Here is a 16,240-nt window from a genome sequence, read left to right as displayed (position 1 = left end):
GGAGCAAGTAATGCGGATCAGGCTAACTACGGTCCCTTGAATCCTGCTAGTTGCGGCTCGGACTGACCTTGTGTCACTGAGACCTGCGAGTACGTGTCACCCATGGTGATGCGAGGAATTGACGGAAATAAGGGGTACACCTAGGTGGTAGTTTTAAACTGTTTTCAATGCTTTTAAGAAATTAATGTTGACCATGAGTATGATTGGCATATATATATGTATAATTATATGAGTGCATTGATTTCAGTACGAATATAATAAAGAGAATAATTTAGTTTGTATAACTGTTTTTACAGTTGGGTTAGTATGTTCTTATGTATTTTTCTAAACTTTGTTTTTAGGTCCACTCACCCTTTTAATGTTTTGCGCCCCCAGGCAGTAGGCGTGCACAGTGATCCACCACCAGGCCGTTTTCCACCTTTCGCGCTTTCCTTTCTGATGTAGGACTTTTTGTTTTGTAAAAGAATTGACTCCTTTGTAAATTCTTAGTAGTCGCTCTGATAATTTGCCATAGAATTAGAATTTAACTGTTGGAATGTATATATACGTATGCTGGCAGTTGGTTGTGTATATATGCTTGTTTAGCAGGTGTAAATGTTTTGGTATTGATCCAGTTACAAGGGAGACTCTGCCGATTTTTCGGTAGGAGTCAACCTTATTATTTTATCGTGCTTTGTAGGGAAGGGCAATTATGTCATTCGTGCCCGACATCCGACAGGTGTCGGACACGCACAGGGTTCGGCTAGGATTCCAAAGTGGAATTTGGGTCGAGTCTTGTCATTAAGGACATGCTGGGCCTTAGTTATGCAATAGGGTCCAATGTTGCTCAATTCAGTGTAAAGGATTTTTGTTTGATAAGTGGTCTGAAATGTGGAACAGAGCCTAACATAACGTCCGGGGGGGATGCTCATAATCGATTTATGAAAGCGCATTTTACCAACAGGGGTCACATTACTTGCCATGACTTAGAAAATGTATTCCTGAAGTCCGAAAGAGGAAGCAAGGACTCGTTCAAATTGGGACTGCTATATTTTGTGGAGTTTGTGATAATAGGTAAACCCCAAAATGTGAAGATAAACGAGGAGTACTTACATTTGGTTCATAAAATGGACGAATTCAACAATTATCCGTGGGGATCTATATCGTTTGAGTTTCTGCAAGATTCTTTGTTGTTTGCTCCCGAGAAGAAAGAGAGTGATGAAGAGAATGATGGGAAGGGAAAAGGACAGAAAAAGGGAAAAAAAAGGCAGTGCGGAGTTCAGTGAGAAAAGGGAAGAAAAATGTGGAAGATGAGAAGCCTAAAAGAATTAACAGACCTGGATGGAGTATAAAGGGATTGAGCTATGCTCTCCAGGTATGATGTAGTTCAAAATGAGTGTTTGTAAAATTATAGTTCGTAATTAAGTACTGACTTTGATAATCTATTTGTTGTAGATTTGGGTGTATGAATTAATTACTGAATTGGGAATTCCCCCCTTTAGATATTGTAAGCGGATCGAGGAACCTGCATTAGTCTCTTGAATTTGTTGGTGAGAATCCACGGATAAAGTGCCTGAGTTTAGAAAGCTGAAGGCTTATATATTTCAAAGCAAACAGGTGTGTAGTTAATAATTTATTTAAGTACTATGTTCGTTTCATGAGGAAAGCTGTTTAGTATTGTATATGACATGTTAACTCTATGTGTTTGATAGCCTGTTATACTGCGCCTCTTACGACCAAGTCAATTGCAGATGGGCCAACCGTATTGGAGTTGGGGATCAAATGTTTCTGAATGTGATGCACCTAGTGTAGCTCCGCGGGTATGTAAGGACCTTGATGAGTTAAACTCTGTTGTGCAGCAGTTGAGGAATGAGGTTGCAGTATTGCACATGAGAAGGGTCAGCTAGAGGAGAGAGTTTTAAGCTTGGAAAAGTGTACCAGTCATGCATATGCGAGGAAGACTGGGGATGCTAGAGAGGAGAGGAATAAGACTAAGGATTTAGGAGAGGAGATGAATAAGATTGAGGATGCTGGAGAGGAAAGTCAGAAGACTGAGGATGTTGGAGAGGAGAGTGATAAAACTGAGGATGCTGGAGTAGCCAAATCGAGAGAGCAGTGTGTACAAAATGCTAAAGAAGAGGTGCAATATACAACCCCAGATATAAATTGGGATGATTCGGGGGTGGTATGTGTCCACTGCTGAGGGTGAATGTGGTGAAGATGTTATAGTTGGGGTCCGACAAAAGAGGGGTCAAGGAAAGAGTGAGATTCTTGGCCCTGCGATGAAGAGGCGAAGGGCAGTGGTGAGGGAAACTTCGTGGACAGGTCGGGAGATTCCTAATATTTCGGAGGACACAACTGTTGACCCCTTAAGGCCTGTTCCTCGTGATTCCCTTTTGGAGGTGGTGAAATTCTGCTGGGAATGGGGACAAGAAGAAAAGTAAGTTCCCATTGCCCGTCCTTAGTGAAATGTAAATGGTTTATTATGATTAGTTATTGAGTGAATGGTAAAACAGAATTGATAATAATAATGATTCACAAATATAGTTCACATGTGCGGTTATGTGGAGAAGACGGTACGGAAGGTTCGCATAAACTTCTTTGTTCGATTGCTGACCAAGGATGGTTGGTTGGATGACTCGGTGAGCATTGATTGATTTGGAATTTTGTCGAAATGCCCATGCTATGTAGTGATTCATTGATTTAATGATTTAATAATGGAAACAACCATTTTATGTGGTCAGATTATTATATATATATATATATATATATATATATTAAACCGGACTTCACAATATACCCTCCTTAAAAGAAATTTCGTCCTCAAAATTTAAAACTTACTGGAATACAAGAACAACTCTGGATATTTCTTATGCATTTCTGTCTCTAATTCCCATGTAGCTTCTTCAATATTCCCATGTAACCAAAGAACTTTGACTAGTAGAATAATTTTCGTTCGTAACACTTGTTCTTTATGATCTAATATCCGTATTGGTCTTTCCTCAAAAGATAATTTCTCATCTATGTTTAGTTCTCTCCAATCTAGGACATGTGCTGGATCTGGTTCATATTTTCTAAGCGTAGGGACATGAAACACATTATGAACATTCGAAAATTGAGGTGGTAGTGCTAACTTGTAAGCTACTTCCCCAATTCGTTGTAGTACTTCAAAAGGTCCAATAAATCGTGAGGCTAATTTTCCAGACTTTCTAAATCTTTTAACTCCCTTTCGAGGTGAAACTTTAAGGAATACATGATCCCCAATATTAAACTTCAATGGCCTTGTTCTTCTATCAACATAATTCTTTTGCTGACACTGAGCTGTAAGCAAGCGTTGTTTGATAGTTTTGATCTTCTTTGTTGTTTCTTGTACCAGATCAGGTCCTAATAACATAGTTTCACTTGCTTCCGCCCAACATAAAAGTGATCTACATGGTCTACCATAGAGTACTTCATATGGAGCCATTCCGATGCTAGATTGAAAACTGTAGTTATAAGCAAATTCTGCCAAAGCAAGATGATCTTCCCAAGTTCCATGAAAATTCAAAACACAAGCTCTTAGCATATCTTCTAAAATCTGAATAGTCCTTTCTGATTGTCCATCAGTTTGGGGATGAAATGCACTACTAAAATTTAATTGACTTCCTAATGCTTTTTGCAAAGTACCCCAAAACTTAGAAGTAAGCTTTGAATCTGTATCAAAAACCATAGAAATAGGAATTCCATGTAATCTCACTATCTCTCGAATATATAATTTCCCAAGAGTTTATGTGGAATCTGTCGTTTTGACTGATATGAAATGTGCAGACTTGGTTAAACGATGTACAATAGCCCATATTGCATCTTTAGCTTTAGGTGATCGTGGTAAACCTATTACGAAATCCTTTGTGATATGATCCCATTTCCATTGTGCAATAGGTAAAGGTTGAAGAGGGCCATCGGGTTTTTGATGTTCAGCTTTCACTTGCTAATAGGTCAAACATTTTGATACAAAAATGGCTACATCTCTCTTCATACCATTCCACCAAAACTGACGACATAAATCCTGATACATTTTTGTACTTCCTGGATGAATAGTGTATGATGAGTAATGAGCTTCATGAAGAATTTCATTCCTTACTTCTGGAATTTTGGGTACATATAGTTTACCTAAATACCTTAAACCATCTTCTTCATGAAAGGTCCAACCTTCTATTTTATCTCCATCCAAAATATGTTCTTGAATTGATTTACAGGTGTTATCCTCTTGTTGTTTTTCAACAACTTTCCCTAGCAAGGTTGGTCTTGTTACCAAATTATAAAGATAAGCACCATGCTCATGTACGTTCACCTGTAAATCATAATCTTGAATACAATTCATCATCTTCCATTTCTGAATTTGTAGTCTTGCTCAAATCCATGTATATCCCTACTTAGAGCATCGGCTACTATATTAGCCTTCCAGGATGATAATGTAGACCAAAATCATAATCTTCTAAGTATCACATCCAACGTCTTTGTCTCAGTTTAAGCTCTTTCTGAGCGAAAAGATATTTCAAACTTTTATGATCAAGGTAAAGCTCAAAGCTTTCACCATACAGATAATGTCGCCAAGTTTTTAAAGCATGTACAATTGCTGCTAATTCCAAATCATGTGTTGGATAATTTCTTTCATGATTCTTCAGTTGATGAGAAGCATAAGCTACTACTATGTTAGATTGCATTAAAACACATCCTAACCCTTGTTTAGATGCATAAGTATAAACCACATACCATATGTCCCGTTCAAGAATAATCAGTATTGGTGCGGTAGTCAATCGAGTTTTCAATTCTTGGAATGACTTTTCACATTCTTGAGTCCATATGAATTTCACTCCTTTCTGGGTCAGCTTGGTCATTGGTGCAGCTATTTGAGAAAAATCCTCGATAAACCTCCTATAATAACCAGCTAATCCAAGGAAACTACATATCTCCGAGACATTCTTTAGCTGACTCCAATTCAATACTGCCTCAACTTTGGAAGAATCAACTGAAATACCTTTATTGGAAATTAGATGTCCTAAAAACTTTACTTGTCTCAACCAGAATTCACACTTACTCAACTTTGCGTACAGTTGATTTTCTTTTAATGTTTGTAAAACAATTCGTAAATGTTCCTCATGTTCTTCTTGAGATTTGGAATATATAAGAACATCATCAATGAATACGATGACAAACTGATCTAATTAAGGTCGGAAAATTCGGTTCATCATATCCATAAATGCTGCTGGTGCATTTGTCAATCCAAAAGGCATAACTACAAATTCATAATGCCCATATCGAGTTCTAAAAGCTGTTTTGGGTATATCTTCAGCTTTAACACGAAGTTGGTGGTAGCCAGATCGAAGATCAATCTTTGAAAAGAAATGAGAACCTCTTAACTAATCGAATAAATCGTCAATTCTTGGCAAAGGATATTTGTTCTTTATGGTGACGCTATTTAATTGACGATAATCAATACACATTCGAAGAGTTAAATCTTTCTTTTTCACAAAGACAGTAGGTGCACCTCATGGTGAAGTACTAGGATGGATATATCCTTTTGCTTGTAATTCTTCGAGTTGTATCTTAAGTTCGTTCAGTTCAGTTGGGGCCATGCGATGATGAGGTATAGAAATAGGTGTTGTACCTGAGTATATTTCTATACATAGGAATTGAAGGAGCTCCCTGCTAGAGGAAAGAAGATTGGAGTAAAGTGGGTTCATAAAACGACATGGGATAGACTATACAGAAGTGTTTGTACCTATGACACGGTTGGATACAATCCGTATGGTAATAGCACTTTCAACTCAAAGACAATGGACAATCTACCAGCTGGAAGTGACCTGCATGGGGAATGAAATGAGGAAGTGTTTGTTGAGCAGCCTCAAGGTTATGTCCACAAAGGCAATGAACAGAAAGTCTATAGGCTTAAAAAGCCTTTATACAGACTTAAGCAAGCTCCCCAAGCTTGGTATATTTGAATAGAGGCTTATTTCGTGAAGGATTTGAAAGATGTCATTATGAACACACCTTGTTCACAAAGACAACAAAGGAATGTAAAATTCTAATTGTGAGTCTTTAAGTTGATGATCTCATATTTACTGGAAATGATGAATCTATGTTTGCTGAGTTTAAGAGATCAATGATGCTTGAGTTTGACATGACTAATCTTGGGAAGATGAGGTACTTTCTTGGTATAGAAGTTATGCAAAGGACTGATGGAATATTCATTAGCCAAAAGAAATATGTTTTGGAGGTGCTGGAAAAATTTGGAATGAATAAAAGCATTTTGGTTCTTGATCCCATTGTCCCAAGTTGCAAACTTTTGAGAGATGAAGATGGAGTACAAGTAGACAGCACCATCTACAAACAGATTGTGGGAAGCCTCATGTATTTAACTGCTACTCGACCAGACATGATGTTTGTGGTAAGTCTTATTAGCAATTATATTTGTAATCCTACTGAGCTTCACATGGAGGCAGCAAAGAGAATTTTAAGGTATCTAAGAGGAACAACCGGTTTTTGGGTGTTCTACAAGAAGGGAGGAAAAAGAGAACTGAATATTTATACAGATAGTGACTATGCAGGAGACCAAGATGACAGGAAGAGCACCTCAGGTCACGTTTTCTTATTCAGTTAAGCGGTGATGTCCTGGTCATCAAAGAAATAGCCGATAGTAACTCTATCCACCACTGAGGCAGAGTTCATGTTGCTGCCTCTTATGCGTGTCAGGTAGTATGGTTGAGAAGGATTTTTGGGATGCTTGGTAAAAATCAAGATAGGCCTACAATTGTTCGCTTTAATAGCAGCTCAGTAATCAAACTTGCGAAGAATCAAGTGATGCATGGACCCAGCAAGCATATAGACGTTCACTTCCATTTTCTTCAGAAAGGCGGGAACTGTGGAATTGGTGCATTGCAACAATCAAGAATAAATTGCAGATGTGATGGCAAAACCTCTCAAGTTGGATGCATTCGTGAAGCTGCGAAGTATGTTAGGTATTTGTCCAGAACCATGTGTAAACTGATTGCAAGTTGCATTCAGTTTAAGAGAGGAATTGTTAGGTTGCAGTTAGAATTTTTGGTAGTGTGTTACTACTTGGTTAATAAATCCTTAGAGTTTAGGGAGTATTTGTTTGTTTTGACTTAATCTGTTACCACGTAATAGGTTTATTAAATGTGGGCTGTTTTTCCATTCTTAGGTTACTCTATGTAAGGCTACTTAAACAACCATTGCTTCTATTATTAACCTATCAATTCATTCTTTCAAATACTTGTAATTTGAAAGGCTCTTGTTTTCAACAACGAAAAGAAAAAGAAAACGAAATTTAGTAAAGTAATTAATTAATTTACATAAACTAATTCTAGGGATATATGAAATTGAACTTCATTACAAAAATTTACTTAAGAATAAAAATCAGAATCATAAAACCCCGAAATTCATGGGTTCTTTGAAAGAAAAGTAAGTAAGATGAAAATAATATGCATGTGGTCTTTCTGACACAAAAGAATTAAAATCTTGTTTACCTGATTGTGTAGAGTTTTTCTGTCAGTTGTTGTTTTCTTAAATTAAATCATTCTGGTAAGATCTATGTTTCGGGTTGACATTGTTTTTTCTTTGATGCAGAGGTATATAGAGCAGCACAATGAGGTTGAGCTCTCTGCAATTTGTTTGTAATTAAATTTTCTTTATTTTGTTTTGTTTTTAGATTATAACTTTTATATTAATGCTTGATATTTGTTGTTTTGAGTAAAAAGAGTATTAATGCTTGATGAATTCATTCAATTTGCAACGTGTGGATATGAATTGGGCCAATCGTGAATAATTAGGCCCAAAAGTTTTTAAATTTCAATTGGGCTAAAACTTAAAAAAATTCAAGAACAAAAAAACTCAATTGAGCTGAAGAGTCGGTCCAAACTGTAAAAACTGGAACTGAATTGGATCTAAACCAATTCGAGTTGGTCCAGTTTTCTCGAATATTTTAGTTAAAACCTAAATCAGACCAGACCAAATGAACAGTATCAATTTCAATTTTAAGTTGAAATGAGAACAGGACCGAACTAGACCGTAACAAACCCTAATTGATTATACTAATTTTCGCAGAATATATTTTGTCAGCAAAGAAGAGCTTTAAATTCATGGATGAGTTGGACCGTATTGAAATTTCAACCAAAGAAGTCATAGAAAGCAAATTCGGCAGTGATGTTGAAAATCATCTGGGGATGCTGTGCTCATTGATACCGGAATTCATCCATGAGGAGAAGTTTGGAGTAGATTCTGTAATGCTGTGAGTCCTTTTTTTAAATAATAAATAAATATTTTTAAAATTTGAAAGTAAATATAGAAATGCATACTGTCTTCCAACTGAAGATATCTTTCTTGCAGGATTACGCCATCCGGAGATTCTGAAAGGATGCTTGAAGAGAGGCATGGACATACGATTGCCTCAAGTTTATCATCTCTCCTCTACTATATGATTCATTTAATTTTAATGAATAAATGTTGTTACATGTCTTGCAGGATTCAGAAAGGAAATATGGGGAAAAGGTTGATATCTACTAAGATTAAGGACATGCACATTTGGATTGCGAAACTAGGTCGTTCCGAAATGTCAACAGATGAGCTGAAGCGTGATATCATTTTTGGTGATCTCTATGCAGATGACAGAAGTAAGCAATTGTACATAAATGTATTTTGGGTGACCTACTAATTCACCTAATTCCTGTTTCTTTGCAGGTGCCTTTGTCCAACAACTAGAGTTGCTAGTCTTCCTTGTTCCACAGTGGATTTTGAAAGATCCGGAAGAGAATCCAAATAATTTTAGGTATTTTTTTTAATAGTTAGAAATGCAGATGCTAATTGTATATATCTTGCCCTAGAAAATTAAATTAATGAATATTTTCCTGCCTTTTCTTGTAGCATATGTAGAGAGAATACTGAAGATGCAAAAATAAAGCTTTACCAAGAAATTTATGAAAGAACACTTGGAGAATCACCATCATTTAATTTAAGCAAAGATGATTTCCTGCTAAATCTAAGAAGATCGATTGTAAAGGAGTTCGGGGTATGGTTTCTGCTCGGTTCTTCAATTTTATTCTCATATTAGATTCAATTGCATATTCATCCTCTTCAACAAAGTCTACTATATTTAACTCTTTTGTTTGATTAAAAGTAATTAACTTGATGCAGTTTTCTTGTTAGTCTTCTGGTCCAAGTCTACACACTACAGTTATTAGCCCTTCTGTTTTACTTTTGTTTTGCCTGTTACTGTGAATTTACCTTCATTTCTTTATGATAATGGAATTTCAACTGGTGCCTGGGGATAGTATCTACTAACTAATGCTAGGCCTTCGTGTTTTGTCATGTCACCAGTTGACTCCTAGTCCACTATTCTTGTACCTTTTGCCTTTTTAATTAAATTTTTGTTTCTCAATGAAAAATGGAATCTCGTACTGGTTCAGTGTTTTACTGATTGACGGTATACATATTTCGTCATGCATTTGGAATGAAGATGCTAAACTATGTCTATGTATAAGGTATTAAGCTCTGCGCGATTTATTCTAGTCTAATATACTCAGGTGTTTAGCATGCACTGCAATGCCTAGATCAACTTATTGTTCTGCCTTGATTGGGAATTCGATTTTAGAAATCCATGGTAGAATTCTATGATCATTTTTTTTTTTTCTTTTCTGTTTTATTCTTTTAACACTATGGTTAATATATGCGTGTTGCGTCGCACTTTTACAATGGAATTGGTTCCTTCGGTGATAGTTGAAGAGTCCCGATTGTAGCATATTTATGCCATGATTGGATTGTGGGATATTTATGTGCTCGGATTAGAGTGAGGGGGTCCAGTTGTTGGAATTAATGCACTTCCTTCATTCTCTAGAATATCTCTATTTATTGCAGCAGCTGTAGCTGTCCTTAATTAATTTGGTAGAGTTCCTATGCAATGTCTTTTAGGTTCTCTAGGAAGTATTCTCTAGAATATTTGTTCTCTTTTTAAAAAGCCTTTGAGCTTATCATTGTAAACACAAGCTAAGTGAATCAGAATACAAAGAGCTCTGCTGAAGCAACTCATATTTCCAGCACCTCATATTCCATCACAAAACCAACAACTGGTATCAGAGCAGCGTTCGATCATATCTGGGCGTTGAAATCAATTCTAGAAGATGTCATCAGGAGCCAAAGAAGGTCCATCAGTTTCCTACTCTATTCTCCCAATCTTTGGAGGTGGAAATTATGATTTCTGGAAGGTGAAGATGAGAACTATACTGTTGTCAGAAGGTCTTTGGAGCTTCGTTGAAAGAGGGCTTCAAGAACCAGAGGATCTAAGTCAGCTTCCAGCAGCAGAAATAGAGAAGTTCGAAGCAGAAGTCATGAAAGATGCCAAGGCTCTCTCCAAGATTCAGAACGGAGTCACTTCAGACATTTTTCCAAGAATTACAAGAGCTAAAACAGCAAAAGAAGCCTGGGATACATTAGAAAAGGAGTTTCAAGGTGACAGCAAGGCCATAACAATCAAGCTACAGACTTTGCGCAGGGAGTTCTATAATATGAAGATGAAAGAATCTGAATGCATCCAAGATTATGCCTCCAGACTAGCTGAAGTTGTGAATCAAATGAGAACACTTGGTGAGGAGATCTCTGACCAGAGGGTTGTTGAAAAAATATTGATCAGCTTGCCTGAAAAATATGATCCCATTGTTGCTGCTATTGAAGAGTGCAAGGACATCACCACCTTATCAATTGAACAATTGATGGGTTCTTTAAAGTCTCACGAGCAGAGAAGGTTGACACGAAATAATCAATCTGTTGAGAGTGCTTTCCAATCAAAACTAAGTTTCAAATCTCAAAAGTCCTCCAAGAAAGGCAATTCTAGAGATGACCAGCAAACGGGGGAGCAAAGAAGGTGGAAGAAAGGAGAATCCAGCAAAAGAGATGAATCCAAGAATGGGAAAAGTACGAATTCTGAAGATAATCAGCCTTCCTGCAGGATTTGTAACAAAACAAATCATGATACATCAAATTGTTGGAACCGTGGAAAACCAAAGTGCCATCATTGCAACAAATTTGGGCACGTTGAGAAGAACTGCAGATTCAAGAAAGCAAACCAAGCAAATTTTTCTGAAAGTAAGAATGATGATGATGGAAATGAAAACTTGTTCTCTACTTGTTTATCTGCCCTTGAGGAAAAAGAAAGCATCTGGTATCTTGACAGTGGATGCAGCAACCACATGTCAGGAAATGAAAATATTTTTCTTGATGTGGATACTTCAGCTACTCCAAATATCAAAATGGGTAATGGTGCTATTGTGGAGGCAAAAGGAAAAGGAAGAATTGCTGTCAAAACTAAGAAGGGGGTGAAGCAGATTCATGATGTCTTGCTTGTTCCAAAACTAAGTCAAAATTTGCTTAGTGTTGGACAACTTGTGGAGAATGGCTATCGTCTTGTTTTTCAAGATGGTGCATGCATCATTTATGATAAAAATGCAGTTGAGATGGTGATTGCAAAGGTGAAAATGGAGAGGAATAGAAATTTCCCCATTGAATTTCAATATGCTGAAGTTGCTGCCATGAAAGCTGATGTTGTGCAGGACTCTTGGTTATGGCACAAGAGATTTTGTCATCTAAACTTCCAGGGGCTGAAGCTACTCCAGAAGAATAGTATGGTGAACGGGCTGCCGGAAATTAAAGAAACAACAGATGTATGTGAAGGGTGCATTATGGGCAAGCAACACCGTAATTCTTTTCCTCGACAAAGCACGTGGCGAGCAAAAGCACCACTAGAACTTATACACACTGATATCTGTGGCAAAATGCAAACTCCATCTTTAAGTCAATACAGGTATTTCCTCACCTTTATTGACGACTTTTCGAGGATGACTTGGGTTTATTTTTTGAAGGAAAAATCAGAAACTTTTGTTGTGTTCAAAAGATTCAAAGCATTAGTGGAGAAGCAAAGTGGCAGCACCATTAAAGTTATGCGAAGTGACAGAGGAGGTGAGTATACCTCTCAAGAATTTGAAGATTATTGCAAAGATGAAGGAATTTGGAAGCAATTGACAGCAAGCTATAGTCCCCAACAAAATGGGATCGCAGAGAGAAAAAATCGAACAATTGTTGAGATGGCTACTTCAATGATGAATGAGAAAGGACTACCCAAACGTTTTTGGGCAGAAGCTGTATTTACAGCAGTGTATATTCTCAACAGAAGTCCAACTAAAGTTGTCAAGAACAAGACTCCATTTGAAGCTTGGAGTGGTTTCAAGCCTTCGGTAAGACATCTCAAAATCTTTGGTTGTATCTGTTATGCTCATATTCCTGCTGAAAAGAGAACTAAATTTGATGATAAAAGCCAGAAATGCATCTTTGTTGGATACAGTTCCAGCACCAAAGGCTACAGACTTTATAATGTTGAAACTAAGAAGTTAATTGTGAGTAGAGATGTTGTTTTTAATGAAAAAGCAAGATGGGATTGGAATGAAAATAAAGTGCAGGAAATGCCATATGCTTTAGTGCAAGAGCAAAGGGAGATTCTAGGAGAGCATCAAGAAGAAGAAGCCACTCCTCAAACACCAGCAGCTGCCGGAAACAATTCAAACGCTGAACCTGTTTCCCCAAATTATTCTTCATCAGAAAGTCCTCCACTAAGAACTAGAAGCTTGAATGATATTTATGAGACTTGCAACTTTTCTGGTATAGAACCAGAGAGCATGAAGTATGGGTGAAAGCAATGAAGGATGAGATAAGAATGATCGAGAAAAATCAAACTTGGGAGCTTGTGGATCTTCCAAAAGACAGAGATGTGATTGGAGTCAAATGGATTTTCAAGACAAAGTTTAATCAAGATGGAAGCATTCAAAAGCACAAAGCAAGGCTCGTGGCTAGAGGTTTTACTCAAAAGCCAGGTATTGATTTTTTTGAAATTTTTGCTCCTGTCGCAAGACTTGAAACAATTAGAACTTTGATTGCTCTTGCTGCTCAAAAGAATTGGTTGATTTATCAGCTTGATGTGAAGTCAGCATTCTTGAATGGAGTGCTCGAAGAAGAGGTTTATGTTGAGCAACCCCAAGGTTTTCTTGTTGAGGGGGGAGAAGACAAAGTTTACAAGTTGAAAAAGGCTCTTTATGGGCTAAAGCAGGCGCCCCGGACTTGGTATGCTGAAATTGATAAGTATTTTTCACATAGTGGTTTTCAAAAGAGCCAAAGTGAGCCCACACTTTACATCCTAAAGAAGGGAGCTTCTATTCTTATTGTTTCACTGTATGTTGATGATTTGATCTTTACGGGCAATGATGAACACTTGATCCAACAGTTCAAGAAGGATATGATGAGCACCTACGAGATGAGTGATCTGGGATTACTTCATTATTTTTTGGGAATTGAAGTTTCTCAAACTGAAAATGGGATCTTCATTTCTCAAAAGAAATATGCTGAAAATATTCTCAAGAAGTTCAATTTGCTGGGCTGCAAATCAGTGGCTACTCCTTTGATAGCAAATGAGAAAATGAGGAAGTTTGATGGTGCAAAGAAGGCGGATGCTAAGAAGTACAGAAGTTTGGTTGGTAGTTTTTTGTATCTTACGGCAACTAGACCAGATATTATGTTTGCTGCAAGTTTACTTTCACGTTATATGCAAGAGCCAAGTCAGATTCATTTTAGAGCTGCAAAAAGGGTGTTGAGATACTTGCAAGGCACACTTGATTATGGAATTTTGTTTACAGCAGTAGAAAAATCAAGGCTTATTGGTTACACAGACAGTGATTGGGCAGGATGTCTTGACGATATGAAGAGCACGTCGGCCTATGTTTTTTCACTTGGTTCCGGCATATGTTCATGGGCATCAAAGAAGCAAAATGTGGTGGCACAATCTACTGCTGAAGCAGAGTACATTGCAGCAGCTAAGGCAGCATCACAAGCTGTATGGCTTAGAAGGATACTTGAAGACATTGGCGAAAAGCAAGAAGGTGGCACCAAATTATATTGTGACAACAAATCTGCCATTGCCATTGGGAAAAATCCAGTGAGTCATGATCGTACAAAGCACATTGCCATCAAGTACCATTTCATTCGAGAGTCAATTGAGAAAGGTGAAGTTGCACTTGAATACTGCAGGACAGAGGAGCAGTTGGCAGACATACTCACCAAGGCACTTCCACAAGAGAAGTTTTGCTATTTAAGAGAGCTCATTGGAGTTGTGAAGAAAGTCCATTAAGGGGGAGTGTTGGAATTAATGCACTTCCTTCATTCTCTAGAATATCTCTATTTATTGCAGCAGCTGTAGCTGTCCTTAATTAATTTGGTAGAGTTCCTATGCAATGTCTTTTAGGTTCTCTAGGAAGTATTCTCTAGAATATTTGTTCTCTTTTTAAAAAGCCTTTGAGCTTATCATTGTAAACACAAGCTAAGTGAATCAGAATACAAAGAGCTCTGCTGAAGCAACTCATATTTCCAGCACCTCATATTCCATCACAAAACCAACACCAGTTTGGTGTCATTGTCATGACCTGATTGCGTATCTTGTGCTCAGGTCTTGATGTAATTCCAAGTTCTAGCATTTTTCACGTCAATGGCAGCCACATATTCTTTCTCACTCTCGGAGAGTGGTGATTGCAGTGATAATTCTATGAATGACTACCCTTATCACATGAATTTTTGTTGTCAATCACAGGAGTGCACCACCTGCTTGGATGATCTCTACAATGATGAAGGATTGAGTGTAGACTCACTGCCTTGTGGTCACACATTTCACTACAAGTGCGTAATCAAGTGGTGTTTAAAGAATGGCGGAACATGCCCATTGTGCAGAGGGCCAATATTACCGAGCCCCATGTGAGTATCAGCAAGCCTTCTGCCCCTTTACTTAATTATTCCCCTCCAACCCAAAAAATTTAGTTGCACCAAGTCATAAAGAACTCGGAAATTGAAGCATGCCGTTTAACTTTAGATTGCAATCAATATATATATTTAAATATTTTCGCAATGCTTGATATTATAATCATTTTTGAGGTATAATTAGAATGATTAGCATGTATCCTTACCTATTTCAGATTTCATTCCATAGATTAAGAAAATGATGTGTTTGAGCCAAGACTAATCGCAGAGTGGACAATTCACTCTCATGAATTCTGTTGGAGAGAGATATGTGTGTTTCGTATATTGAGGTGATGTAGAAAATGGTTGAGGTAGTACCTGTGAAGATGGAAAATGGAAGATGTGTGGTGCATGTCTTTGTGCATCCTGCTTCCCTTTATGATTATTCAGATGCATGATGTTATTTCTCTCTGAAAGTATTGGGCTTCCTGTGTTATTTATTTATGAACTTCTTTACCTAAGTAAGATAAACTTGTAGGCGGAACAAGAAAACATGAAAGCTGATGACATACTTATTTGAATTATTGCAGAGTTATCGCATGAGGGAAAGCTGATGACTACGTTGATGCTGATGAGATGACTTTTAACTAGCAGACTTTGTAGGTTATGAGTTGTTTTTTTCTTCTCGGTTAAAGAATTAGTCACTCTGTTTGACAAAAAAGAAAAAGAAAAAAGAAATAGTCACTCTGTGAATGTACTAACCATTGTCGGCGTAGATTATGGATTTTTGATGGGAGCATAACCATTTGTGAAAGCTGACTAACAATTGCATGCTCCTACAATCACTTCATGGAACCTAGTAAAAGGGTCAGATTTAGATTAAGTATTTTTGACGTGTTTATTATCCTGACCCGAACCCAAAAATGGGGGCACAGTTACATGGGTTTGATTTGAAAAAGAAAAAGAGTCCTAATGCAAAACCCAGTCCTAAAATCATGCATGAAAAAGGAGGTTGTGTTATTGTAGGAGAGTGGAGCGAGAAATGTGATAGAAGAAAAAATAGGTGTAGAAAAATAAAGGGCTAACCACAAAAGACACTTTGTTGGTTTAGGGTCATTCTCAAATTGGACCCCACTATCAATTTTATCAATTTACGCCCTGACGTTTTGAACATCGTCCAATTTCATCCTTTCGTTAAGTTGATCAGACGGTCAATCGTTAACAGTTGACATGGCACCCGTGTGACCCTCCCCACCAGCGATTTGACCATTCCTCTCATGCCATATGAAGGGCAGTTTTGGGTTTCTACAATTTTTTTTTTTAAAAAAAAAAAACTGAACATCGCGCCCAAAATTGGGCATGCTTTGCAAGAAGACGACTGAAATAAAAGCCCCAAACCGTCGTTCGTCCCCAACCTCAGTTTAACCTAAATCCTAAATCTCCA

At 37.4% G+C, this 16,240-nt stretch overlaps 2 protein-coding genes across 3 annotated transcripts; both read left to right on the top strand.

Moving 5' to 3' along the window:
* LOC109950618 (uncharacterized mitochondrial protein AtMg00810-like) lies at window positions 6,098–6,619 on the top strand. The gene has a single exon (XM_020570185.1). The coding sequence runs from the start codon at window positions 6,098–6,100 to the stop codon at window positions 6,617–6,619; it is 522 nt and encodes a 173-aa protein (XP_020425774.1).
* LOC109950711 lies at window positions 8,061–15,605 on the top strand. Of its 2 annotated transcripts, none has more exons than XM_020570645.1 (7): window positions 8,061–8,266; window positions 8,365–8,406; window positions 8,500–8,624; window positions 8,716–8,803; window positions 8,899–9,043; window positions 14,654–14,814; window positions 15,387–15,605. In XM_020570645.1, exons 1-7 carry the CDS (start codon window positions 8,118–8,120, stop codon window positions 15,397–15,399), a joined length of 723 nt encoding a protein of 240 aa, XP_020426234.1. In that variant the 5' UTR covers window positions 8,061–8,117; the 3' UTR covers window positions 15,400–15,605. The 2 variants fall into 2 exon arrangements, with proteins under 2 accessions (XP_020426234.1, XP_020426233.1); XM_020570644.1 differs by having other exon boundaries at window positions 8,500–8,648.

This window comes from Prunus persica, chromosome G8 (genome assembly GCF_000346465.2).
Source record: "Prunus persica cultivar Lovell chromosome G8, Prunus_persica_NCBIv2, whole genome shotgun sequence".
Classification (NCBI taxonomy): Eukaryota; Viridiplantae; Streptophyta; class Magnoliopsida; order Rosales; family Rosaceae; genus Prunus; species Prunus persica.
Note: the sequence above shows the minus strand (reverse complement) of the source record. Positions and strands in the feature narration are given on the sequence as shown.

Coding starts and splice junctions, on each gene's coding strand:
- LOC109950618 (XM_020570185.1), top strand. CDS start 6,098: ATGTTTGCTGAGTTTAAGAGATCAATGATGCTTGAGTTTGACATGACT.
- LOC109950711 (XM_020570644.1), top strand. CDS start 8,118: ATGGATGAGTTGGACCGTATTGAAATTTCAACCAAAGAAGTCATAGAA. Junction 8,407..8,499: donor GAAAGGATGCTTGAAGAGAG/GCATGGACATAC, acceptor CATGTCTTGCAG/GATTCAGAAAGGAAATATGG. Junction 8,649..8,715: donor TCTCTATGCAGATGACAGAA/GTAAGCAATTGT, acceptor GTTTCTTTGCAG/GTGCCTTTGTCCAACAACTA.